Below are 27,698 nucleotides of genomic sequence, written 5' to 3'. Positions count from 1 at the left end.
GAGTAGGTAATTTAAGGTTAGCAGGGACATACTTCCTGAGAGGTGAGTTTGCCTAGCAGTAAAATTTGTGCCAGCTCCTGGTGTGTTGGAACAAACTGAGGGTTAGCCACAACAACTACACCTCTTCAGCCAAGTTTCTCTTACAAAAGGCAGTATCAGACTAAATAACGTGCGGGATAAATTGCAGGATTTGTGCATAAAACAGAGGGCAATCTGCAAGAGCCAGATCTCATTTACTTGGGGAGTGCTCGTCTACTGCAGACAGAGCACCAACCTCCGTTCTCCACCAAATATGCCAGGTAAATGCCACAGCCAGCAAAGGAGGGCCAGGCCTCGTGGGGCTGGTGAGGGACTGAGGACATCCAGGCTCTGTGAGCATGTCAGAGAAGGGGCAACGTGGGAGTTTAGGGAACAGCTTGTTCAGCTCTGTATTTTGGCTAAATTAGGTTATTGATTTTCCTGTTCTTGTTGTGCACACAAGGAAGTGTGGCTTGATGGGGTTTTAGTGGAGGCCATAAATAAGGAGAAATTAGAGAAGCAATCTTTGTAAAGCCAAGGCTGGAGGAGGCGAGTGAAGAGGTGCCCTGGTGCACACACTCCCAGCACAGCTCCAGCAGAGTTCTGGGCTAATCCTTCTGCTCCCAAAGGAGCTTCTGGGCACCTCTGTCCCTGGGAAACAAGCAGTGCCACGGCTGGTGCCCCCTCCCTGCTCCATGGGCTACTAAACACCTACTACATTACCTAAATACAGTGAACAGGCAAGGAAGAGTTGCCTTGGCACGGCTTTAGGTGACCCTGAGTCCTGCTCCTGTTAGAAACCTTACAGAATTTAACTACACGGGAAAACAGCACTTGTTTTTCCCGTGACATCTACTGGATTGTTTGCAAAGTCAAAAATATTCTCTACTAAAACCACAGAGTTTCCTTGAAATGATTTCTCCAGTGTTGGAAATCCTGCTTCCATCCAGGTAAAAAGCCACAGGGGTGTGTGAGTGCCAGGATGGGGAGGTGAACCAGGGCTGTCCCTGTGACCTGCAATCAGAGGAGTCCCACAGGAATGCAGAGCCCTCCACGCCTGCACATTTCCCTGCTGCCTCTGGTGGGGAGGAACTCAACCCCTGAGTTATTGCTGCCAGCATCCACACTCAGCCACAGAACTAGCTCACAGAAAAGCCATTTTCCCTTTCTTTCTAGCCTATATTTATGTTGTTTCCTCTCCCACAGTGCTGACCCACAGGTGTACCTCTCTCAGTTTTCCTGTTTTTTCCCACACTGTCATTCCCCCTCCTTCTCCCAGTTCTTCAGGCACTGGAGAGCATTATCTGTATCTGCAGCCTGTCACTTGGCTGGCTGATCCATATCCCACACAAACTCTTCTGCTGCTTTGCCCCGCTTTGGTGCATCTTTCAGCACTCCCTCCTCTTCCTTTGACACCCAGGTTTTGTTTTTGGGGGTTTTTTTCCATACTCAGCCTGGCATATTGGAAACTTTGTGCCTCCTGCAGTGTGCCAGACATCTGCACCTTCCTGTTGAAGACCCTTCAGAATCTGTGTTGTCAACTCTTCCCCCACAAATCTCGTTTTGGAGCAGCCAAAAGTGGGGATGATTTTGGGCAGCCCTGCAGGGAGCAGAGTGGGGGCACAGCCCACTCCCCTTGCCCAAACAGTGCTGCTGCAGTGCCCTCCCCGTACCTCAGATCGCTCACACCGAAAAAATCCTAGCATTTAGTGCAGGCCAGCATTCCTGAGAGCAGGAAATCTCACCCTACAAGCTCACAGGAATTGTGTGCTGCAGCTCATTGAGGATGCTGCCAGTCCCTGTCCCCAGCACCAAGTTTCTCCAGCCTGGAGAGGAAGGTTCCAGGCTCCACAGATGAATGCAGTAACGTGCCCTACGAACTTTGACACAAAAAGCTGCTCTGCAGAACTTAAATATTTCAGTAAAACATTCTGGGATGGGAGCAGAAAGGGACCTTTACGGGCATTTAGTCAGTGGAACCTCTCTGGCGCTCTTCTGGGATCAGGGTATCCCATCAGATTGACTGGCAGGAGAAATAACAACTCCTCCCTCATCCCTCCAGGTGCAGCAAGAAGGGAACTGCCGTCACAAAGCACGGCTTGCTCGGAACTATTTCCTGCAGGTCAACGAAGTGCAGGAGCCAGTGCTTTAGACTTTGATTGTCGAGGAATGTATAGCAAGTGACACCAGTAAATTCTAATTCCCACCACTCCCTGTGTGCCCCTGGGAACGTCCCAGCCCATTACTGTCAGGCTCTGTTTGTCCTCGCCTGCTGTGGCTGCCCAAATCTCGCACTCGGGCTGGGCCAACCCTCGCACATCAACCTCTCTCAATGTTTTAAAGGACAGTTTTCCCTTCTGACTCTGCCTCTTTTTTTCTTTTGATGGGAAAGAAATAAGAGCACTGTCGATTAAACCAGGACAAGCTGAAGCACAGGAAGTGATGTCCCCAGTCAGGCAGAACCTGGAATGCTAGAAGGAAAAGCCTGTTTGCTCCTGTGGGACACACGTGGGGCTCCCCAGGGATGGCAGTGTGGCTCTGCGCAGCCCTGGGCTGCTGCACCTTTGTTGGGACTTCTGTCCCTGTCCTCACAAGCCCAGCAGGGGAGTGCCTTTGCTTTTAGTGCTCCCAGCAAGTGGAAAGCAGAGAGGCTGGCAGATTTCAGGGTACTCACATCGAGTTCTGCCTCCCCGTCCCCGGTACCTGCTTGAGGATTTCTGCCGCCGTCTCGTGCGAGCAGTCGAATATCACATAGAACTCCTTGCCCTTCTTCATCTCCTTCAGCAGAGGCCTGGCATCCTTGTTCCCAGAGGGCAGCTGGCGGATTTTGATTTTAATGTTGTATCTGGAAGGGGCTTTGATGAGCTCCTGCAGGCGAATTAGACCTGAAAAATGACAGGCAATGATACAATCACCATCCCGTGCCACAAGGGTCTATTGTCAGTTAAACAGGGTCTCTCACACTCCACACTTCCTAGGGATAATTGCTAGTTCCGTATTTGCCAGCCTCCTAGCTAATATTATTAAAGCTTTTCATTCCCATGTTTATACTGGCTTCCACATCTAAATATTTTTGAAAGGTGTTTTTAACTGGTTGACTACAGGATATGTTTGCACTGGTGAAATGCAATATAAACATACTGTAGTATATTCAAATTGAGACGCAAAAAGCACATAAGGCTTCTTCCTTGGCAGCTCATTATTATTCCAATACCAAACAGCAAGAAGATAAAACAGAGGAAACCTCCTCCTAACTTTCCTGCCTGATGTCTCTCAGCAGCTGTGAGATCTTTTAGAATGTTTTGAGATCCAGCTCTATGTCCTCAAACACAGAAGGTGATTTCTCAGGCTCTGTGTTCAGCTGGCACAGCTTTACACGCCTTAGCTGAAGTCAGTGGAGCTCAGCCAGAGCCTTGTCCGAGTGTTTAAACACAGTGCAGTTCCACTGGCTAATTCAGCACTCCTGTGTAATTTGCACTGCCTCCAGAACCTAGGCAAGATAGTTAAGAGCCCTTTGAGGTGTGTGATTACAGCCTCTCATTACCCACGAATGCAATTCACCCACAAAAATATTCCTGATCTCCTGCTGAGACAAAGAGGCTGCCTGGAAAATATGCACAAAGAGAGAGAACGAAGGCAAGGAGCACTTCTTGAACAAAAATCAAACAAACTATTAAAATGAAGGAACTCCTGCCTCCCCTGCTGGGATAATATTTGTGTGGGGTGTGAATGCCCCTGGTTGAATGGCACATTTAAGGCAAGACAAAGCTCCCTCTTCCCTCTGAGGCTCACAGGCCTTGCTGAGTCTAGAGCTGTTGGCTTTCACTCAAGTGCTGCCAAGGTGCGTGGGGAAAAGCTGCTCTGCCCCCGCCTGCAGGGCCGGGGCTGTTCCTCGCAGGTTTTCAAGTATCAACAATCAATAGAGAATACTCAACATTATGAGCATTCAGCTGGAAATGCCGCACGCGCCGGGAGCCGGGCCTGGCCGGGAGCCAGCTGGGGAACAGGAAGCCTCTGGAGCTGATTATGATGGGAATGGGCTCCCAGCACTCACTGACAAGGGGCTGGTGTCACCTGGCTGGGGAAGTGCAGCCCGGGTGTACCAAGTGCTCACTCCTGGCTGCAGTGCCCCGGGATGGCAGCTCCAAGAGGGAGAACTGAGATCTGGGAGCAGGAGCCCGGCATTCAGGGAAGCCTTCGTCTCATCCACACCTCACATTGAGAACTGGTGTTTCTCCTCCTAGCAACAGAAAGCACTTGAGTGCAAGTGTGGCGAAAAGCGGAAGAAACAAAGGGTTTGCCCACCCACCTCCCTCTCCTTTTAGGGGGCAGAAATTACTGTGTGCCTTAAAATATCTCCTTTGGTCACATCAGACTGGGACCTTGCACTGCGTGACGTGGAGATGGAGCCCAGGTGTGGTGTCCTGGAGAAACCAGAGCAGCACTGGAAAGAGCTGCAGCTATTTTTCCAGAGGACATGGCAAAAGCCTGACCCCCATAGCCCATCCAGTGCCACACCCTGCCCTGGGCAGGGACACCTCCCATGAGACCAGGGCGCTCCGAGCCCCGTCCAACCTGGCCAAGGTGTTTTTATTTCTTGTGGTGTAACGATGTCAAACACGAGGGATGAGAAATGAAAGAGCTTGAGTTAACTGGCATCACTCTAACCCCAAATCCAAGGACTATTTATACTGATCAAAGCTGACACGTTTACTTTCCTGACTCCAAGTTAATGAGATGATTGATGATTAATTTACTTTGCAAATACCTTTGCAAATGAAATCTTTTCAATATCAGGCATCTTTGTAACTGAGCAGGTACACAGCATTTGGCGTTTTGGAATGCCAATTTGGTCATGGGGTGGGCCAGAAAAGACCTCTCCTTGTTTCTATTCTGTCTAGAAGATTTATCTAGGAGCTACTGGACAATGTCCAGCAGGGGCCACAAAGATGATGAGGGGTCTGGAGCATCTCTCTTGTGAGGAGAGGCTGTGGGAGCTGGGCCTGGTCAGTCCAGAGAAGGGAAGGCTGAGAGGGGATCCCATCAATCCATGCAAATGTCCCCTCAATCCACACAAATGTCCCTTCAATCCACACAAATGTCCCCAGGGGCTGTCAGAGGATGGTCCCAGACTCTGCTCAGTGGTGCCAGTGACAGGATGAGGAGCAGTGGCCATGAACTGAAGCACAACAAGTTCCACCTCAGCCTGAGGAAGGATTTCTGTCCATGGAGGGGGCAGAGCCCCGGAACAGCTGCCCAGGGAATGTGTGGAGTCTCCCTCTCTGGAGACATCCCAAACCCACCTGGAGAGTTCTGTGTCACCTGCTCCATGGTGGGGGGGTTGGACTGGGTGATCTCCAGATTCTGGGATTCTGAGATTCTGTGACCAGTTTGAAGCTGTGTTACGGTTCCACAACCAGGAAGCAAAATGGGATTGAATATTCAAACCCCAGGGGCTCCTTCCCAAGGTCTGGTGAAGTGAGCAGCTTTCCAGAAGCCATGGTGGCAGCAGGACAGGGGTTTTTCTCCTGCAACGCAGGAGAACTGCTGAGGGCACGGCAGAGTGAGCTTCCCCAGGATGTCACGTCTGTACTCTGACAGGAGCACAGGCCCTGCAGCCCAGCACCACTCACCCGTGCTGTCCTCGTACACCACGGTGACGATTTTCCAGTTGTAGTAGAGCACGAGGTCCAGCACGGCCCTGCTGATGGCGGCGTAGTCGGGGTAGAGGTTGATGTAGAAGGCGTCCCTGTTGTCCACGGTGGGGTGCTTCCAGCGGGTCTGGATGTGCGGCACCTCCAGGGCGTTGCAGATGGACTGCACGGCGCTGACCGACGAGCTGTGCGCCGGCCCGAACAGCGCGGCCACGCCCAGGGCCAGCTGGTCACAGGCTGAGGGGACAAGAAGCTCTTAGCTGCCAACAGCAAGGGACTTGTGGGATGCTCACTGGGAGCTTTCATCCTCCATCCATCCCCATCATTTCAAAGCGAGAACGGGGCACTGCGTTGCCTCAGACCCACTGAGAGATGTGCCAGTGGTTCCTGAGGCATTTAGAGGTGATTTGGAGGGTAAAGAGAGAGGTTGAGGGAGCTGGGAAAGGGGCTCAGCCCGGAGCAAAGGAGGCTCAGGGGGGACCTTGTGGCTCTGCACAACTCCCTGACAGGAGGGGGCAGCCGGGGGGGAGTCTGGGTCTGCTCCCAGGGAACAGGGACAGGAGGAGAGGGAACGGCCTCAGGCTGGGCCAGGGGAGGGGCAGGTTGCCTGTCACGAGAATTTCCCCATGGAAAAGGTTGTTAAGCTTTGGCAGGGGCTGCGTAGGGAGGTCTGGAGTCCCCATCCCTGGAGGTGTCCCAGGAAGGCCTGGACATGGCACACAGTGCTCTGGGCTGGGAACAAGGTGGGCATCAGGCACAGCTTGACCTCGATGGGCTCAGAGACCTTTTCCAGCCTCAGTGATTCTAGCCGGATTGAGGTTCTGCAAATGGCTTTACTGATCAGCATTATATCCTAGACCCTGCTTGCTCCATGTAAAACCTTCTCTGCTCATTACCTTGCAGACCACGTGGATTCCTGAACTGCCCTTCTCAGAACAGCTTTATCCTGGAGGTACTAGGAGCTCTGTGGCTGCCAAAGGAACGTCACAGCAATGAGGTTCCATGGCAGAGTGTAATGGAAATACGTCCCTGGATCCCCCCGGGACTGGCACCTTGCTACCTGTGTCAGCTGCTCTAATTTCAGGCTGCTGCAGGAACACGAGCAGCAAAGGGCACCACGACTCACTGCTCTCCATAATCTGTGTTTACAAAGCAGGCAGTAAAGCCTAAAGCCCTCAGTAACAGCAAAGGGAAATAAAGAACCGACACACACTGACATTTTTATACCCCTCCAAATCAGCCAAATACATCAGCAAAGGTTTCCTTCTCCTTGTGCCCATATCTCAGCCCGAAGAACCCTGCCTGGAGCTGTCTTTGCATTTTTCTTTCCCTCCCATGTCTTTGCAGGCTGACAGACAGGAGATGAAGTAATATCAGTTATTTCTGTCCATTGGTAAAATTTACTGCCAATGTTTTTAACAAGGCTCCCGACAGGGACAAAGCCTGGCACTGAGCTGCAGTGCTGCTCTCTTTGTGAGGCTGGGAAATTACTGGGAAATCAGAAATGACTCTGATTGAGTGAACTATTAAACACACCAACTTCCACAAGCAGCTGAGATTCTTTCAATGCGTATTTAGCTCTCTGACTGTAATGGAATATGACCAAAAATCAATTATTTTCTGTTTCCGTTCTACAAATGAGTGTTTTACAGGCAGCATAAAGCGCACAGGCTTTCCAGGTTTCATTCACAAGCCTTTCTAAAGGTTTTAACGTGCAAATTGTATAAATAACTTCAGTAATTTATGATGAGAAGAAATTACTGCTGTCTGTGTGAGTTTCTTGCATGTAGATTGACAACTTCCTACACATTAAGTGGAGAAGGCACTTTCACAACAGTCATGGAAGAGATTCTCACTCTACTGGGAATCTGAAATACTGTATCGGCCTGGATGATATGGATTATAAATCCACCACACTTGAGGTTTGATAGCATATAGCTCCAGCACATACCTGATAACTGAAAAAGAACGCAATACATGCAGTTTAAAGCTCTTTTTGATGTTCTTTGAAAGCATTCTCCTTTTCCCCACTCTTACTGAGAAACTGAAGTAGCAGAGGAAAATTTGGTAGTGTAGATGTTTGAAAGGTGACAGCTCACCAGCCTGAGTTCTAAAGCCAGGCATCTTTATTTTCCAGCCTTCTAGCAAATCCCATTCCAGGAACTGGGCTGCTCTTTATAACATTTTATCAAACTTCAAGCTTGCCTCCTAGAGGCCAAGGAACACATGGAGGTTAAGGAAAGTTGTGACTTTCTGCCCCTCTCAGTTTTGGCCTGCAAGCCAATTAGAAGGGGCTAAATTGGGCCGTAATTTTCCTTCTCAGGAAAAAAAAAGAAGAGGCAAAAAATTCCAAACTTGACCACTCCAATTCCTACAGTCATTTATAGCAGAGAAACTTATTTCTGTCTCTAGGCCACTGAGCATTAACATTTCAGGGCAGGGAGGCTACTGGCCTCTGGTCTTTAAAGTGCAGTGGAAATAATTTACCAATAATGGGTATCTGCGCTAATTATGGGTTGTGATGTCCCGCTGTGCTTCCTGTGAGTCCGTGGTCATTTTTCTGCAGAATTCCAGGTGGCAAATGTAGGTTTTGGAAAGAAAAATGCCTTGGACTTGCCACCTGCCATCTGTGGCTCTTAGCATGCAGACAGGACATAGGGGTTTATTCAGAAAGCACATGACAGGTCTAAGCCCAGCTTGGTTCTTGGTTCAAACACCTTGGAAAGATTGATTTTATGTTCCTGTTGGTGCACATGATACAAGCAGAGCACAAAAGGAGATCAGGCTGGGGAAAGGTATAGGGTACAAACCATGTATGTAACGGACACAGTAAGTGAGATAATTACCTCTTCTCGAGGCTTCAAAGCTATCGAAAAGGTTAATTCTCTGGATGTCATAGGTTAATGTGGTATTAGGCATCAGTGTTCTGTTTCTATTAATGTTGCTGACAGCAAACTTGAAAGCCAATTCTTCAATATTAACAGGTTCGTTTTCCACAGTTTCGAATATCCCTCCTGTTGGAACAGAGATAAATGAGAAGGATTATTCACCTCTTAATCGCCGCCCATAAAGAGAGGAAAATAAATCATGAGCAATAGCTTCTAAATCATGAGCAATAGCTTCTGAGCCTTCATCAAGGCAAACCTGATGGCTCTTCAAAGCACTACAGCAAGAGCACAGTGGATCATTAGCTTTTATCTGCAGTGGCACTGGGGTTAACTCAGTATTATGAATGTTGCTCCACAAACATCTGGGGAAGCCAACGCGTGTTTATTATCGAGCCTTTTCAGAGGAACACTTTAAATGCTCTGAAAGCTTCCATCCAGCTCCTTTCTAATGAAAGTAGGGATGAGCATGGGTCTTGTTCCCCCTGCTCCAGTCTAATCTACATTCGGAGATGAAACTTGGACGTGTGGATGTGTTCTGAAGTGTTTCTGCACATCCTGGCAGAACAAGATCCACTGAGGAGTTTGAGAGCACACGGGCTGGGAACCTCCCCTCGAGCTCCGTGTTTCCTCTGGTTTGTCATAAACCTCGGGCAGGGCTGTTGGTCATTCCTCAGTTTGCTCAGGGGCAGGGGAATAGTTTTGCTTTCCAAAAGAGGGCTGTAAATAACCAGCCTGAATTTTGGAAGCATAATGAATTTCCCTGGAGTGTATCCTGGGATGGGGAAGGTGTCTCAAGGCCACAGCCAGTCCCAGTACACTGGGATGTCTGCTCCCTCCAGCCTCTAGAGACCTTATTATGCCAGCAGCACATTCCTGCTGTCCAGGGGCACTGGGATTTGAGGAAGGCACAGCAAACACAGCTGATTAAAAAAAATAGCTCCTCTAAGCAGCAATCTCCAGCTTCAGTGCTTGATTTTGCAAGTGTAATTTACTCATTTAGTGCAAGTCACTAGAGAACACTTTGGATTTCTCACTTACATATTTCCCCATTTCCCCAAGTGAAATTTGAGGCCCGTCTCTTTGTAATTCCTGGGCATCTGAACACATTCAGCTCATGAGCTGCAATTCCTGCAGTTTTGATGTCACCCATGTAGGAACAGTGCAGTCATTAGCTGACCATCAGAAATGGGAACATGCTGGAATTAAAACCTGGTTTGAATCTTAATCCAGCAATGAAAACCCTGCAGTTTGCCAGCCCCAGCCTGGTAATGTTATCCCTGGCTCCTGTGGAATAAACGGCATTATTTTATCTCTTGAGCGCCCATAGAGCAATGCCTTGACGTGGCTTAAGCAATCTGCCAGCTTCAGCAATTTTCTTCTTCACTCCATGGATTCCTCATGCAAAATGTGCAGGTATCAGAACCTTTGGGATTTCTTCCCCCTCCCTCAGAAAACATCCCAGTGATTACAAAAGAGTGTGATACACAAAAACAGCCCCCCAAAAAAGCCTAATTGCAGGATTTGGAACCAAAACATCAAGTGGAATGCTAAAAGCCAGCAGGATTTTCCAGAGCTGCAAACTCCAGGTCACCTGGAGGGAAAAAATCTGAAGCCTGTCCTTTCAGATCCAGTCCTGTAATTCCTCATCCCAGTGATGATCCCAGCAAGTTTAGTGGTTAAATTCAATTCTCTTTCCCTCATTTCACCCGAGGAAGACAATTCTTTTCAGTCAGCTGCAGTGCCAGCCTGGGCTTGGGCCAGAAAGTCCCACTGCTGAGTTTTCCTTTAATCCCTGCTGGAAGCAGCAGAACATTGCTCCATCAGGGAGGGTGGATGTCACAGGTACAAGGGACAGCCTGAGATAACCCGGAAATAAGGGTGTCCACAATGCCTCCCCACTTCCAATAGGATGAGTATTTGGCCATTTGATCTTGGCAAAAAATCCTCTCCACCTCAGAAATTATTACTGTGCATTCCGTCCCTTTCTGCTTTTTTTTATTAATTAAAACTACTTCATCCAACCGCCCTTGAGGCAACCTTCATACCTGGATGTACACAAGCACTTCCTCATTCTAGGGCCAGAACTATTTCCAGCCCTCTAATCAGCTGCCTATTAAATGAAGATTAATTTTAATTGCTGTACAACCAGGAACTATTTATACTTCATTAGCAGAATTCCGCAGGATCTTTCCTTTTGGAAAAGAGTAAAAGCTCACTGGACAGCAGGAGGGCGGTGAGGGAAAGGAGGAGTGATGGAAAGAGGGGGAGTTTTGTGTGGATGCGTTTTCTGAGCAAACTTATCAGAACTCTGCGCTATCAACACACTTCCATGTTCCTTTTGCACACATGAACGGAGCAGGAGAGCACCCACAGGAACTGTGATTGCAGGCTTGATTTGCTGGTGACATATCTCGGATAAAAGATGGAATCCCAGACTGGGTTGGGTTGGAAGGGGCCTTAAAGTTTACCTCACTCCACCCTCTGCCATGGACTGTGCCTGAGCTGGGGGACATTGCATTAAAAAGGCTGGGACTGCACCTATTTGAGCTTGATTCTTCTGTTCAGGCCTATTTGTGTAAAAAGGAGTTGAATTACTCGATAAATCTGCATCACAAACAAGCTGTGCTGCAGCATTTTCACCCATACATCCCTACTGACATCCAGCAAGTCCATAAATAGTCTCTTCTCCTCCTTCTGCTGGTGACTGACAGCCAAGCTCAGAATTTATTGTAAGGTCCAGGTAAAAAGAAAAATGGCAGAGTAAGTGACAAGTTTGATGAAGAAGCAGTTTGTCAGATGATTCATTTAAATAATTACTGTACAGCATTTTAAAAACAAATTAATCACAGCATTATACATAGGAAGGAAGGAAGGAAGGAAGGAAGGAAGGAAGGAAGGAAGGAAGGAAGGAAGGAAGGAAGGAAAGGAAGGAAAGGAAGGAAGGAAGGAAAGGAAGGAAAGGAGGGAAAGGAAGGAAAGGAAGGAAGGAAGGAAGGAAGGAAGGAAAGGAAGGAAGGGAAGGAAGGGAAGGAAGGGAAGGAAGGGAGGAAGAGAAGGAAGGGAGGAAGGGAAGGGAGGAAGGGAAGGGAGGAAGGAAGGAAGGAAGGAAGGAAGGAAGGAAGGAAGGAAGGAAGGAAGGAAGGAAGGAAGGAAGGAAGGAAGGAAGGAAGGAAGGAAGGAAAGGAAGGGAAGGAAGGAAGGGAAGGGAAGGAAGGAAGGGAAGGAAGGAAGGGAAGGAAGGAAGGGAAGGAAGGAAGGGAAGGAAGGAAGGGAAGGAAGGAAGGGAAGGAAGGAAGGAAGGAAGGAAGGAAGGAAGGAAGGGAAGGAAGGAAGGGAAGGGAAGGAAGGAAGGGAAGGAAGGAAGGGAAGGAAGGAAGGGAAGGAAGGAAGGGAAGGAAGGAAGGAAGGAAGGAAGGAAGGAAGGAAGGAAGGAAGGAGGGAGGGAGGGAAGAAGGGAGGAAGGAAAGAAGGGAGGGAGGGAGGGAGGGAGGGAGGGAGGGAGGGAGGGAGGGAGGGAGGGAGGAGAAATCAGTGTTAACTCAAGATATAAATATGTTCCAGGAATGAAGCTGTTACTGCTGAGCATAAAAACAAGCACTGGCTTTCATGTTGGGCTGCTGGTAGCACTTAGGTGAGAAAAAACGTAAATTTTTGAGTCCTCTCTTTCAGTTCCCTCCTCCCTCAGTCGGAGAGTGAATCCTCCACAGCAAACTGAAGGCTGCTGAGTCCTGGTCAGTGGCAGACGTGACTTCTCACTTGCAGCACTTCATTTGCAACGTGATTTCTTCAAGGATGAAGGAGAAAACCCTTATCTGCCCCTCCTTGGAATCCAGCCATGGAAGGTAAGAGGGAACGACAGCCTGGGTGCAGCTGCTCTGCCAAAGGGGGCTGCGCCACGTGAGTGAGTCAAAGTGGCACACGGGGCAAAGCATCAGCTCCATTCACTCTCTGAGCACAAACACGCCCCACAGCAAGGAAAATGTCACAACTACAGAGCACACTTCAGCAGGCACACCTGGAAAAGCTCCTCCAGCCCTCCCAGGCAAGCAAATATTTCCATTGCAAGGGGTCAGCAGGGACTGAGGGAGTTTCAGTAAAGGTCAGGGCTGAATCCATTCCCAGAGGGGGATATTACAGTTTATGACTCTTTCTAGCTGAGGATAAACCCCTGTTTCTACATGGCTGATGCCCAGATTTCCTGTGCTGGCTCAAAGGAGGAATTTTCCCAGGCTGAGAGTCAGCTGTGCAGCTGGGGAGCTGCTGGGACACGGGATAACACATGGAAGAAGGGATGTGGAAGCACAGGGACTGTGGGATGCTGCTCCATCCTTGAGCTGGGAGCCACCGACAGGTCCCAAAGGCAGCCCAGGGCCACGACAGGCAGGGGATGTGCTAGCAGGGCTTCCAGAAACATCTGAACATCCATTTCCTGCAGGGATTCCTGCTCGGAGAAGCCTCGCCTCCTTTCCACGGTGAACCCTGGGAGGTCCACGAGAGCTCATTAAAAGCCACCTGTCAGTCACTGAAGGGAAAGGAGAGCTAAAATCCTGATGATGGTGAGCTCTGTGCTGCTGCATTCCCCGAAGAGAAGCTGGTGGTGGTGCCAGGTTAATGTAGGGGGTTCATAAAGCCAAACTGACACACGGTTTGCCCTTGGGCTCTTTGAGAGGGGTATGGATCCCATGAGGGCCTGGAGCACACACCCTCAGTGGGGCTGAAGGCTCAAAAAGGAGCAGGGCGCAGCAAAAGAGTGCTGAGGAAGATTATTTCCTCCAGGTAATTCCGTCTGACAGAGTCCCACTCGGACCGAAAGCACCTACTGCTGGGAACCCCCTCCAAGCAAGTTTTCCTATCCTTATCTCTTAGCAAAGGACAGATTCTCCTGTGCCACGTGATGTCCAGCTGGGAGCCAGTGCCTGTGCACTCAGCACACTCATCTCCCCAGAGGAGAATTAAAGAAGTTACTGCTCACAGTTTAGCAGCATCTTCCTTTGAAAAATTACCTCTCTGGCAGTGAAAGCTTATCCAGAAGTTGGCTGTTGCCTCTCATTTAGACAGACCCATACACGGCTCTGTGATGTGGATGTGCATTAAGAGTTTCTCAGGAAGAACGGGGAACAGCCCCACTCCTGTCACAAGCAGCAAGTGCAATTCGCATTTGCCCATCCTGCAGCGGGTTTGCTCCCCGAGGTTCTCATGGAACTGGGGCCGTGTTTGGCTGGCAGAACCCACCCTGAGCCCATCAGCATTCCGTGCACGGGTGGGCTGAGCCTGCAGCAGCCCTCGGAGTGAGGAGCTATTATCATCCTCATTTTACACACAGTGGAGCTGGGAGCCACGTTCCCACCGCCATTCCCTCTCCAATCTGTTCAAAAGCTGCTTTGGAAGCCTTCCATGTGTCGTGCTCTGTTCCAGCCTCTTCCCGCCCTCTCCAAGCCCCTGGCCCTACCTTGGCATCCATCATGCCTGCCTTGGCCAGCCTGGGTCCTGGCCAGCCTGCCCCCAGCTCTCCGCCTCGGTGCTCCATCCTGCCAGATGTCGTTGCCATGCCCTGGCTCTGCCAGCTCCGGGATCACTCCCCCTCTGTGACTCAGCACCCACCTGTGCACTCCTGCTTTTAGGCTGCACTCAAACACAACTCCCAGCCCCTGCCCTTGCCCTTCCTGCCCTTTCCCCTCCTTGTTCTCAGCCATCAGAATCTCGAAGAAAAGACGCTGAGCACGGAAAGGCGAATACCCCGCTCTGGAACCCGCCTGGATTTCTGCCTCCCTCACTCCATGTCTGCAGCTATTTGCTCCCTGTCTCTGTAGACCAAAAGCTTTGCAAGACTTTAAGAAATGTTCAGCCAAACAGAATAATTTTTTAAATGTAATAAATGCAGGGCTGGCTCTGGGGTTGGGGTGGTGGTTTAATTCTCAATCACCTCTGACTCAGGGTTGATGGTTTAATTCTCCTTTCTGTGGCTGTGAGGAGCTGAAACCTGGGACAGGCTCAGGACTCAAACCCTGACCAAGGGAGGGGATGAGCCCCAAGTGTCAAACTCAGCAAATGGGATTTTTTAAAGAAGACTAGGCTTGTTTATAGCAAGGTCACTGCCTATTTGACAAGCTGGGTATCTCCTCTGTTCCCAGCTGCCTATCCAACATCCAGCTCCGTGTTCCAGATCTGGTTTTACTCCAGCTGCTTTTGTGAAGGTTTTGCTCCCAGCTGTAACAAGGCTGCTCAAAATTTGCTTGATTTTTTGCTGAACTCTCAGGAGGACTCGGCCTTTCTGCCCTTTTCATGCAGCATGGCTGGTGCTTAACAACCAGTGATGAAACTGCTACAAATCCCACTTTGGCCTCAGACACATGCGGGCTCTGCGGCTGCCCGAGAGCTGCAACCCCTCACGAGGGGTCTGAACCCGTCACCCAGCACAGAGGACAGAAAAAAAGGGCTCAGTAAAAATGGTACAGCATTTCTCCACCCAAAACAGCCCCTGTGAGAGCCAGGGCAGCTTTTTATAATCATCTGCACTCCAGAAAGGTGCATTCAGCCCTGATTTGATCCTTTGGAAAGCAGAGGGATAAAAATACTTGTGTGTATGTATAGGTAGAAGAAGTTGAGCTTATTAAGATACAAGGATCTGCCTTTTCCAATGGGAATTATTTCACTTCAGCTTGTGAGTGGAGATATTTCCCAAAGGCACAATTGGCATGATTCATGTTACAGAATTTCTAACTGATGACCTTTTTCCTTTTTACTAACAGGAAAAAAATCTGGTTGACCTGATTTAGGTATCTCTTGCAACGCCAGGCAGGAACTAAAGTGTCGTTTTCGAGGTGCAAGCTCTCAATTTGGTAAAAGTTTTAAAACTGTGTCCTTGCTCCTTTGTTTTTTATATTTCCTTTTGCCTGCACTATGTCATGGCTTGTGGGCTGTTCCAAACACTTCTCCCGATTCCAGCAGGGTTTGATCAAATTCCCTCACGGCTGAGCATTCCTCCCACCATGCTGTAACAACTTAAATAGTCCCACTGGCAAAGAAACTTACTTTCCCGAGTCCTTTTAAATCTTTCAGAGCCCTGCTTCACAGATCTGCTTTCCCTCAGTGTCTGAGTCAGAGGATTTCCCAGACATCCTGACATGTTAATTGCTGATCATGGGCAGGGCTACAGGGTGCTGCTGGAAATGGAGAGGCAACGGGAAAGCAGAGGGGAAGGGACAATCAGGAAAAAAATCAGTGCTTATATTGAGGAGTAAAGGAAGGGGAAAAGAATTTGACAGAAATAAAAAGCAGAGGAGGAGAGTGGACAGCAAGCAGGTGGGATGAAGACTGACAGACTGATGGCACTGAGCTGCAGGCATTGGTGGAATTTTTATTTACTGCTTTTATCTGAGTCCATTTATCAAATGCATTCAATTGCTTACAAATATAGTGAGAATTTTTGGCAGATTGTACCTTACGCTTGAGGAAAGCTCAAACCAAACGAAGCTTTAGAGCCCCCATCTAAAACAACAGCAAGGACAATAGAACTCTGAAGGGTTTTGCCGCCTGATTTTACACAGGCACCCGGTTTAACCAGGAGGATATCTGTGCGAAAAGTGCTTTGCACTGTGCTTTGCTGCAAGAGGTGACACTCACAGATAGCAGCAATACATGCAGGGTTTTCTGCACTCTGACAGCAGATGACCCCTGGAAACAGAAACATTCACTCGACTGAGCCCTGGAAAGTTACTCCAGAGAGGAGCCCCGAGGGGAGAGAAGATGGCCCCACTGCAGAGCAGTTGTGAGTTTCATTTGCAATGGAACTGCTTCAGGATGAGCCATTTTTCTCCAGCTGTTAGCCAGGAATAGAAAGACATTTCAAAATCCAAGACAATGCTTTGAAATGAGCGCTATTTAGCAAACAGCGTTTTTGTGCATAAATGTCAGGGTTATATCTTTAAAAATGACACAGTCTGTCTTTTCTTGAGTGCCCATTAAGCACTATTATCTCTAAGATGCTTAGGAACATAAGGTCTTTATTAAAGCTGAAGAAATCCGAGTTTATCCTGAAAAAGCATGGATAAAATCAGATCACAGACTGTCCCAAAGTACATCCCTTCCAGCGAGGAGGTGCTGGACAGAGGTTGAGGTTGGCAGGGGGACGTTTCAAGCTCTGACTTTAGTCTTGGGCTGTTCTCTTTGCAATTGCAGCAGCTGCAGGTGCCCTGAAGGCAGAGGTGCCTGTCCAGCCAGGAATGATGGACACGGGGATGCCTGGAAGCTCCAGAGCTGCAGCAGGTCCCCCATTTGGAGACTGCTGGGCACACTTTGCACCTTGAACTGTGCAAAAAATCGTGTCCTGATCGAGAGTTAAAACATTAAGGATCCCAAACAACAGCAGCCCCTGTTGTCACACCTTCTGCACGAGGCCATGGGGAATTTTGGCTTTGCCTTCCATCCCAAATGCAACAATTGATGATGGCAGATTTCTCTGAGGCTGGAGTTCCTCCTCTCACACTGGAGAAAAGGCGTAAAATCATTCAGCTAAACTGGAGAGGACTTTGCCTCTGATTGTCCCCACCCTTCCTTCTCCCCAGATCATGCCAGGCCTGGCATTAAGGAGGGATAAACCTGAAGTTTAAAAACTGCAAAGAGACATAAGTGATTTGATTGATTTTCAGTATAAGAAATAAATCCCCCCCTTTAGCTTCTCTTGGCACAGAGGGAGGATATAAACCCAAATGTTACCAGGTTTCCCACTGGATCCGTGGGTTTGGTTGTCCTGAAGGTCCAGACACATATTTGGGGTGGGGCACTCCATAGTTTGGGGGGCATGGGGAAACTTGCAGGTTTTGCTCAGGATTTCCTTTGAACCTTGCAGCAGCATATTGTCCCATGCTGCTGCATTGTTCTGCCTCCCTTTAACTGGCATTCATGCAGTTTCATCCTTAAATCCTCAGGTATCAGGAAGGAGCACAGAGAAAATGGGCTGCCATTTTCCTAAGCAGGGCATTATTTATCTTGCAGCCTCAGCAGCAGCTGGCTTTAAGAAAACCAAGGTACATTTTCAGTCCTGGGAAGTGTAATATCTGAGGAGCTCATCTGAGATGATGCTCTTAAGGGCGGGGGGTGCAGATTTTGCCACAGATCCACTCTTACGAGTAATGTTTAATCAGCACCTGTGCTTTGAGCTGCCACATTTCCTCATAGTAATGATCTTGAAAAGACACTTACTGGAGGTGCCTGCAGTTTAAAGCTTTCTTGGTAATTATCAATCTGGAACATTTCTATTCCTCAGTCTACCGAGGGCCATTTGAGTCTGAAAAATGCCTTATTCACTGTCTACATTTGCAAATATTAAAGCACCAAGTGTAAACAAAACATGGCTGCACCTGATGACAACTTTCCATCAAGTGCTAAATTATACACCTCCAAGAGAAATATGGAGTGGGAACCCAAACAACTCTGGGAACACTTCCTTCTTGTAGTGCTTCCCTCAAAAAGAACTTAGAGAATCCCAGACTGGTTTGGGTTGCAGGGACCCAGTTCATCCCATCCCACCCCCTGCCATGGGCAGGGACACCTTCCACTGTCCCAGGCTGCTCCAAGCCCCAATGTCCAGCCTGGCCTTGGGCACTGCCAGGGATCCAGGGGCAGCCGCAGCTGCTCTGGGCACCCTGTGCCACGGCCTTGAGAGGCTCCTGCTCAAAACACTCAGGAGAGCTGTAAAAAGGGGGATCTTTTAGCAGAGACACTTTCATGGTGTGCAGGCAAATTTGGGGATGCCTGAGGCAGCAATGTTATATGCAGATGAATCCCAACCACGAAATGTTTGACATTTGCACCTTGTGTGTGCACAGCAATGTCCTTCATGAGGAATCACACTCAGATTGAGACATTCCACTGCAACAGCTTCACTGGGAGCAGCTTCATCAGGAAGTATTGACGCTAATTAAGGATGGTAATTACAGTTATTACATTTATTGTGTTCAAGGTATTCTTAGTTGTAATTATTGCACTTATTGATAGGGAAGTTAGAGATGTACTTTGGGAAAAAATGGCAGGAAAATTTGCTCCTGGATAATTTTACCCAGGGGTTAAAACTGTATTTAAACAATTAATTCAAAAATTAAATAAAGAAAAAGACAATTATCTGAAAAACTGGATTTAGCTTTAGTATTTTTAGCCTCATAGCTTCATTGTAAGAAAGAAATTTCCATCAGAAGCCCATGAAATAACTTTGCCATGAAGAGGCAACTGTAATTAGTCCAGTGCGTAAAGATGGCTTCAATTCAATTAAGCATTTCCATAATTGATGAAAGAAATGATGGCCAATGTGTTACCACCAATCTCCTGACTGAACAACTTAAATTTCAAAAGAAAATCAAAAATTCAGCTGAAGGAGACACTTGATGTTTTTCCTTGCTCAGTTTTCCTCTGTGTGTGTGTCAGATTTCCCACTCAGGGTATTCCAGGATCCTGTGATTCCACATTTCAACAGGTTTATACTTTCGGGGAACTGGATTTTAAGTCTGTTCAAAGTGGCACCGAGGCCAATCTTGCCCTGAAAATCAATCCCACACGCACATTTTTAGCATCATCACATGGGCTCCAGTAAATCCAGAGCTGAGCAGGAAGCACAGGGAACACAGAGTCGTCTCTGGTTATTATTTTCCCTAACACGTAAGAAGTGTTTGTTTGTTTTTTAACAACCAGGTCCAGTTTTAAACCCCAAATCCAGCAGTGCTGCTCCTCACCAGGCTGCCAGCAACTCAAATCCACCCTGAAAGCTGGGCCACAGTCAGGCACAACTGGCTGGGCTCACTTTTGGGGTAAGGGCATGAAATCCAGCTGCTTGTTCATGCTGAGAGATCACTGTAGATCCTCCGATGCTCCTGCCTGCCCCAAAACTTCCTGAGATCCTGGAGCAGCAATAAACTCTGGCCAGGAGCTCAGACAAGAGGGGGACGCTCCTGTGGGGCAGGGCAGCTCGTGGCACACTTGTGTATCACAGCACAGAGAGAATTCTGTGCTCTCAGTGCCAGCACCAGCCTTGCTCTCACTCCATGTTTTCTGAGACACAGAACACGGAAAAATGGTCAAATTACCCAGGGCCATACATTCCCTATGTAAATGGAATGCTGTGTACACGGCTCTTTGGGTGATTGTGGCTCCCGACGTGACATATGTCTAATGATGGCCATTGGCTGCTCTTGAGGGGGATTTAATTTAAGGCACTTACGGCACCGGGCTCAAATGATTTGCAAGAGTTGATTGAAGCTTATGTTTTACCCCGCAGCTTGTGCTCAGCTGAGGATCATCCGCTGCCTACATTGCATTTGTCTCCCGCAGGATCTCGGCTGTGGGCTCCTGCCACACTTTTACATCTCTGTACAATTGTCCAACCACTTCCCGGAGCAACCAGAACCTGCTGTAAAATCAGATGCCTGAACAAAATCGCCCAATCCTGGTACTTGATGTTTTTATTTATTTAATCATAACATCTTCAATTTTTAAAGCCACCATGGCAACAGGTTTTGGATATCTGGCTCCCATGAGAATTAGGAAGAACTGGCCATCCAACCTCTCAAGAAGCTTTCCAGCTCTCCACTTCTCTGTCTCTCAGCGCTCCTCCATGAGCTGCTGATTGAAGAAATGTGTGGATTCAGAAGTGTCACCACCAAATTTGGTGGCAGCCCAAGCTTGGTGTGAGGCCGCAGCTGCCAGGGCCCTGGGCTGTCACATCCCATGACAAACCCACCCCGCAGGTCCCTGCAGCCCCCAGGGCCCCATCCCTGGCCAGAATGCCGTGGGAGGGGAGTGCACAGCTCTCCCTGGAGCTGTCTGGGGCTGCAGGTGTGGTTTGATCTGCTGTAGAAAGGTTTTCCATGAACCTCCCTGGCCTTTGGGCTGGCCCCAGCACTCCTGCTCTGGCCCTCAGCAGGAATGCCGGGGAAATCCAGGGGCAGGTGGGGACCAGGGACAGCAGGTGAAGGTCACTAACAGAGGGAATGCCTTGTTTCCTACAGCGCAGTTCCAGCTGGCTTGGAAAAGGCTGAGGGCTGCTGAAGCAGTGCTAATTTCATTATCAGAGAATCCCAGGATCACTGAGGCTGGAAAACCCCTCCAGGATCACTGAGTCCCAGCTGTGCCCGATGCCCACCTTGTCCCCAGCCCAGAGCCCCGAGTGCCACGTCCAGGCCTTCCTGGGACACCTCCAGGGATGGGGACTCCAAACCTCCCTAGAACCCTTTTTCTTACAAACCCAGCCCCCACAGAGGAGATTAGCACTCCCTCCTAGCCCAGGAACATTCTGGAAACACTCTTTTTCCTGAGCGGAAGGGAGCCACCTTGAGCTCTGTGCAGCATCAAAAGCCTCTTGCTCAGAGAAACCTGTACAGAAAACCACCTGGGATTTAAGGGACCATTAAATAGAAACCAGCTAAATGGGCTTGAGAGGAGAACAAACGCTAAGCTTTTTTAAGTAAAAAGAGTTAGAACATGGGAGTGTGAAATCTCACACCTCTCTCTGTGTGGGTATCTCGTAACAGTTCATTCTGATTCTCCTCTGCTCCCTGATGATTATTACATCTGTCTTGCACAAAGTATGGAGTATTTCCTGAGACAAACCTTTGCCTTCATATCCACTGTAGCAAATGCCATCACTGAAATACTACATTGTTCCAGAGAAGGGAAGTGAGGGCACCCTGTAATTCACAGATGACACCAGCTGGGTGGGAGTGTGGATCTGCTGGAGAGCAGGAGGGCCCTGCAGAGGGATAGGCTGGATGTCAGGGAAAATTCCTTCCCCAAAAGTGGGAGCAGAGGTGGACTGAAGGTTTGAATTCTAGACAAGGCAGTAAAAAGACATTATTAGGCATTTAGAACTCATTTTTGTTCAATAAAGCTGCAGCAGGGAGTGGAGTTAGCTTATTAATATAAGAAATTGCTGCTGGTCCTTAACACATTTCGATCAATGTGTGAGAACTGGCAAGAAATGAAGAGCAGGAGAAAATTAAAAAGATCATCAAAAAGTTTCTGACTGACAAACTCCTGGTGCCTCAATCAAGTGTTTATTTGTGCAGGTGTTTTCTGGTGATCTCCTGGAGCATGACTGGGATCTTTTCAAAGGGGTGGAGATCTCTAAAACCTCCTTTTGTGGCAACGAGGCCCCTTCTGAACAGCGAAGGAGCCCAGATGGCACGGATTGGACAAGTCTGGGGGGAAAAACCAGCAGAAAAGCAAACCAGCCGAGCTGCTAAAAGCAAATGCAGCTTCTCATTAGTGCAGGAATTGGCACAGGACTCGGAGGCAGCAAACACTGCTGGACAAGCTTTTGGGAAAAGGTGCCCAGGAACGCTGTCGAGAATCCCCAGCTCCCTGGAACATCAGTGGAAAGGGTAAATCACAAGGTGTGATTTGTAAAATGGCTGGTGAAAATGACCTGATGGACAGCTTCCTTGTCCAAGGCATTATTTTGGAAATCTAAATATAGAAATAAAGAAAGAAAGAAATGAATCTGTCTCTCTGAAAGCCCCATGTAATTTCCACAAATATTTTTAGTCTGAAGGTTGTTGTGCATTTTTTACACCAGGATGTAAAAATGAATTTCATGCTGCTCCTGCCCGTGAAGGAATGTTGCCACATGCCCTGCCTAAACCCAGATGAACTTGGGAAATTGTGACATGACCTTTACGCAACCTTCCCCGTGACATTCGTCAAACTAAACATTAAAAATCAGGAGGGCTGTACAATAGCAGTGCAAACATAAATTAATTCATTTTCTCCCTCTTTTTTGTCTCACTGCAAATGGAGAGGTGAGAAGCATCCGAAAACCAGTGGAATTTGCAGAAGAGAAAATAAAAATTGTTTTCCGCATTTCACACCTTTGGAATATTGCTGATGTAGCCTTCCGGCAAGGAGGAAAAGAACATGGGGGAACCAATGGTTTGTCCTTTTATTTAAAACACAGCATTGTTTGGGCTTGCTTTGATGTTCTAGCAGTGAGACTGGTTTTTTCCTTAGCACATGAAATTATATTGTGGCACTAGGATGAAAAGCAGCGCAGCTCAGCTGGAGGCTGTATGGCTCCATCCAGAGTGCCAAACACATTTCTGGTGTTTTCTTTTTTGCTTTTAGGGAACATTTTCTGCAGGTTTTCTTTACAACTCTTAGACATCGCTGCTTTAATAAAACCATCTCGTGTTCTGCGACATTTGGATAATGAATTGAGTGATGGAGCTGTCAGCTCTCTGCTGCTCAGCTGACCAGCCATCACACCAAGGACTCTTTGGCAATTGGGAGATGTTGGGTTTCATGTTTAATTCCCTTATTTCATCAAAGGACTTTATTTGAAAAGCGTATTTGAATCATGCATGTGCTGGAGATGTTCCTTATATCTAAATCATCTGCAAGCAGCAATGGGGTTTTAAAGATTAAATTGCTTAAAGGTTTATTCTTTTCTAAAGAAACAGAGTTTTTTTTCATGTGGGGACTTCTGTTATGGAAGTGCCTCCTTTGCATTATTGAGGCTTGGTGGTGATTAATCGCAGATTTCCTCAGCCAGCAAAGCGCCCCTTGTGCAAAGTGTGCCCTGTGCTGCCGAGGCTGGGACCCAGCCCAGCCCTGCTGCGGCCCCTGCCCTGCACAGCACTGCATGCTCTGCTTTCTGTTCCTTTTTGAGCACTGGAAGTCACTGAGGAGCTCCACTGGGAGGTGGAAAGACAGGCAGAGGGACGAGCTCTGCTCCATGGGGAGGTGATTACAGCACCCAACAGAAGAGGTTCATAAAAATAGAACAGGTTTTGGTGAAAACCTGATCCTGAGGATCACACTGAAGCTCCAACCTGCTGCAAAGTGACAGTCAGAATTATCCTGAGCTCCTGAGTCCCCTCCAGCCTCAGTGATCCCATGAACAGCCGGGGACCTTTTCTGGGACAGAGCCCCACGGTTTGGGAAGGGGGGTTCTGGCTGAAATAATGCACACTCCATGGAATCATGGAACGGTCTGGGTGGGAAGGACCTTAAAGCTCATCCAATCCCCTGCCACGGGCAGGGACACCTTCTCTTTCTCTTTTTCCCTCTTCCTTTTCATTTTCCTATTCATAGACTCCCAGAGTGGTTTGGGTTGGAAGGGAATTTACGTTTCCCACCGAATCCATAAGAAAAGACCTCCAAGAGTGTCGAGTGCAGCCTGCTAGTGAATCCCCTGCCCTGAGGGTGTGGAACGCCCCATTTAGGGCTGCCAGGAGTGCCGGGGAAGCTCCGCGGGCTCCCCAGGGAATGTTCAGACTCCAGCAATGCTCACTGATGTCACCGGTACTGCCACAGCTCAGTGCCGTGGGTGCCCAGTGCTGATGCAAACAGCAAAAAGCCCTTTTGCCTCTTTACTGCTGAACCCTCTTTTACACCCCAAGCTCGCCCATCCTGACCAATGTCCACGTGGATATAGGAAATGGCTCGGATTTTAGGATGCCTTTACGACTTGCAAACTACCCAATCCCATTTGCAAGAAATTATTCAAGGCATTAAGGCCCCAGTTTTCAGGCTCAGCCTCTGTGCCTGCAAGTAATTACAGGGACAATTTCCAGCAACCAGGGGCAAGGGCAGTTTTCTCTGTGTAGATCTCTGCCTGCCTGATTATCCCACAAAAAGATGGTTCTGTGCTATAAAATGTTCCCAGAATAATCTGTCTCTGGCAAATCGCTCCCATACGAGCCTGAGTTGAAGTCCTCTGGAAAGAGCCCCACCCAAAACCCAAAGTGAAGCATTAATTATACAATTACTCTCTATCTTTTTCGCAACACAGTTTTAAAAATCTTAAAAATCTTTCTTTAAATACGTGCTTTATTGTTATCATCATTTCCCTGGAGTCTGCTGCACAGGCAAACTTATGGTGCATCACCTAAAAACGTCGCTGTGGTGCCTTTGGTACGCATAAAAAAGACAGATCTTCCTTCATGTTGTTCTAAAAACTATTTTCATGTTCCAGCATTTGGATTTATGAAGCATGGGCTATATTATATAACTTTATCTTAAAGTAGTAGACTTACAAAAAGTAAATAGGGCCCCCATTAAGTAAAAAATAAAAGGAACACAACAACCAAAATAAAAGGTATTATGTTAAAGGAGCAAAACATCAGGGGTTTTATAAGGCTTAATTTCCACTCTTCTCCATAGCCTTGGGACTGCTTACATCTAAATATTGTGAGTTACTCAGATTCACACCCCAGTCTGATGGAGGTTTTCATGCACCCCCTCCCCAGCAGTGCTGTTGAAAATGCAAAGGAGGCAGGAAATGCTGAGGTGGGCTTTTCCCCACTATGAAGCCAGGCAAAGCTGGAAAGTCTTGTCAGGGCTGTTAACTCTCCTGGAGAAAAATAAAAGGAGCGTTTTGCAAATGCAAGTGATGCAATCCTTATCCAGCCAGGTGAGTAAATATGCAGCCAGTGAGACACTAAGGCAGCAGGAGGATGCTGCCTAATAAACCCTGAGGAGCTGAGATACTCCCTGCGCTGAGTGCTGCAGCTTTCACTCAGGTGTAGAAAAGGTTCTCTGGGCAAAATCACTCTGTATTTTCTGACAGATCCCCTTTTCTGACCCAATCATAGCAGCCAGGGCCCAGCTTCCTGGGCTAATCCACTCAGAAAAACAAGATTTTTATCTCCTGCTTATTAGGGTATCCCGCAGTGGTAGGGAGGAGAGAACATCCAGCAGGCAGGAATTGTGCAGCAAGATTGATTTATTTAATTATTTTACAAACTCCTTTATAGACTTTTTTCTTCATAGTCTAATTGGACAGAGGATCAGCCCCCCCTTGGGGGTGATTGGCTAAAATCCTAAAACATCCATTGTCAAAATATTTTTCTACTGTGCCATAAACAAAGCTCTGCACAGTCGCAGGTGTTCATGGCTTATAGAACTCTGCTGAAAACTTCTGTGAGAGAGAAAAGTATCCCACGGGACTGGAAAGAAGCGAGAAAAATTCTTGCTAGCAGTAATATTTGTATCCATACCTGCTGAGCTCCCCATCTGAAACTTGCCCCTGTCTTTTTTTAATTGGGTGACCCTTTATTTTCCCAGAGGTGCTGGTAGCTCCAGTGAAATTTAACGCAAACACCACAGAGCTGATAAAGATACTGCAACATATGTATCCACAAAATGGCACACACCATAAATATACCGTGGATTTCCCAGGAAAAGCTATCACAGGGCAGGATTTAGTGGATGCATTCAAACTGAAATATGTGGAGTGGAACTCTGTTAACATTTTTCACCATATCCTCCATTTGGTACTACTGAAACTTCCATCAGTAGAAAAATGTGTTTAAAAAGTAGGAATTCCATCCAAAAAGGAGAGGGAATGTTTTGTAAAGTATTTGAACCTTGATAGTGTGCCCCACACAAACCATTTTTGGGTATTTTTACCAGAGCCCTCAGACTGGGACTAGGCTGGAATTACCCTCACCAGCCTCACCTGGCCTTTCCACCTTCAGCTGCAGCACATCAGCCCCAAGAGGGGTTTCAGCTCCAGTCTGAAGGTTCAGGGGGAGAGGTGGGACAGGTTTATTTCTGCTCCCTGGCCTTTGCTCTCTTGTTGTTTGGATTTCCTGGACTAACTTGGCTGCTGAGCACCGGATGGGTTTTGTTGCTGCCATCATCTCGATGCTGCTTGCCTGCATCAGGAGCCCCACCTGTTAGAGCCCTCAGGAATTCATCAAGGACTGAAAGGTAAACTGTGCTGAACTGGGAAAGAATTGGGAAAGGAGAGGCTGAAAAACTAAATACCAAGGCAGCAAGGAACAGATAAAAGGGACTGTGCTGCACTGGTCTAAAACCAATCCTATTATCAGAAAGTGTGTGTGGAGCTCATGGACAGAACAGAGAAACCAATCCAGCACTGTGAGGTCTCGTGCACAGCAGTTGCAAAATGTGTGTGGACTGCGTTATTTGAAGGTTGTAAAATGTATAGGTAGAGCAGTCTGTAAGAGTAGGTACAGTGTGTAAGTAGGTGCAGTGTGTAAGTACTGTGGTATGTAGAAGCTGTAAAAAGTACAAGTAAAAAACGCATAAGTATTGTGGTACGTGTCTGTATAAGTAGTATAAGATAAGCAAGTGAAATGTATGAGTAGGTAGAATGGATCAGTAAGTAAGGTGTATAAGTAGGGTATGATGTCGAAGCTGTGAGGTGTGTGAGCACAGGGGTGTTTTAAACAAGAAGGAGTTTCTGTGTAATCAGATTGATTCGTGGATCAGAAGGTGTGAGTTCCTGCAGGAATGAATGTTTTGTTCAAAGTATATGTATGAAAAAGAATTGTTCAAAAGCAGAGGCTAAACTTTGTTGAAAAAGAAGGTTCCAGAAAGCTCCCACTGACTGAGAACACAATTTATTCCCAGATAAATGGGAATATGGGCATCCAGGGAAGGTTCCAGGTCCTCCTGCGATGCTGCTGCTCTTGTGAGCAAGGTGACAATGTGTCAGGGTGGCCCAGAAGCTCAGCTGCCATCTCCTGAAGAAACTCTGACTGCCCCAGGAGGTGACTGACAGAATTTCTTTGGGCTTTTGATGGCTGTGAGCTCTTTCTGTCACTAATGAAGGTGGAAGCTGACAGCTTGTTAAACAGGAATTAGTTCTCTTCTTTGACCTATTCTGAATTTGGGCTGGACAGAAAATGAGCTGGCAGCACTGGGTCGGGTCCAGGGGGGTGTGCAGGGCCAGGAGCATCCCTCCTGGGGCTGAAAGGCAGGAGGGCAACCTGCAGGAGGAGAAAGCCCTCCCAGACCATCCAGTCCCTGCTGTGCCCGATGCCCACCTTGTCCGCAGCCCAGAGCACTGAGTGCCACCTCCAGTGCCAACCTCCCTGGGCAGCCCCTGCCAAGGCTTGACCACCCTTTCCATGGGGAAATTCCTGCTGGTGTCCAGCCTGAGCCTCCCCTGGCCCAGCCTGAGGCCGTTCCTTCTTGCCCTGGCAGGTTGATGATGTCCCTGTGGCTGGCATGTGTCCTTCTGCAGGGAGGCTGCTGCTCTCTTTCCTGCCCCGCCTTCTCAAGCTGAGTGCAGGTGCCAGCTCCCTGCTGGGAAGGAGGGAAGGGGTAAGGCTTGTGACAGCCGGTGTTACTCTTGTGGCTTCTGCCTTCCCCTGCAAAGGTCACACAAACATCGATTAAATGG

The 27,698-nt window shown here is 48.1% G+C and overlaps 1 protein-coding gene across 3 annotated transcripts in view; it reads right to left on the bottom strand.

Annotated features, from left to right (window-relative positions):
• LOC125337154 (glutamate receptor ionotropic, kainate 1) overlaps positions 1-27,698 on the bottom strand; it is a 108,586-nt gene that overhangs the window by 45,389 nt on the left and 35,499 nt on the right. For all 3 annotated transcript variants that reach the window (XM_048326513.1, XM_048326531.1, XM_048326522.1), the window contains exons 2-4: positions 8,519-8,686; positions 5,652-5,909; positions 2,722-2,903 (exon numbers count right to left, since the gene is read on the bottom strand). In XM_048326513.1, the coding sequence (XP_048182470.1) occupies positions 2,722-2,903; positions 5,652-5,909; positions 8,519-8,686 (608 nt within the window). The remainder of the gene's footprint in view (positions 1-2,721; positions 2,904-5,651; positions 5,910-8,518; positions 8,687-27,698) is intronic.

Source organism: Corvus hawaiiensis, chromosome 2 (assembly GCF_020740725.1).
Source record: "Corvus hawaiiensis isolate bCorHaw1 chromosome 2, bCorHaw1.pri.cur, whole genome shotgun sequence".
Taxonomy (NCBI): domain Eukaryota; kingdom Metazoa; phylum Chordata; class Aves; order Passeriformes; family Corvidae; genus Corvus; species Corvus hawaiiensis.
This window is presented reverse-complemented; position numbering and strand designations above follow the sequence as displayed.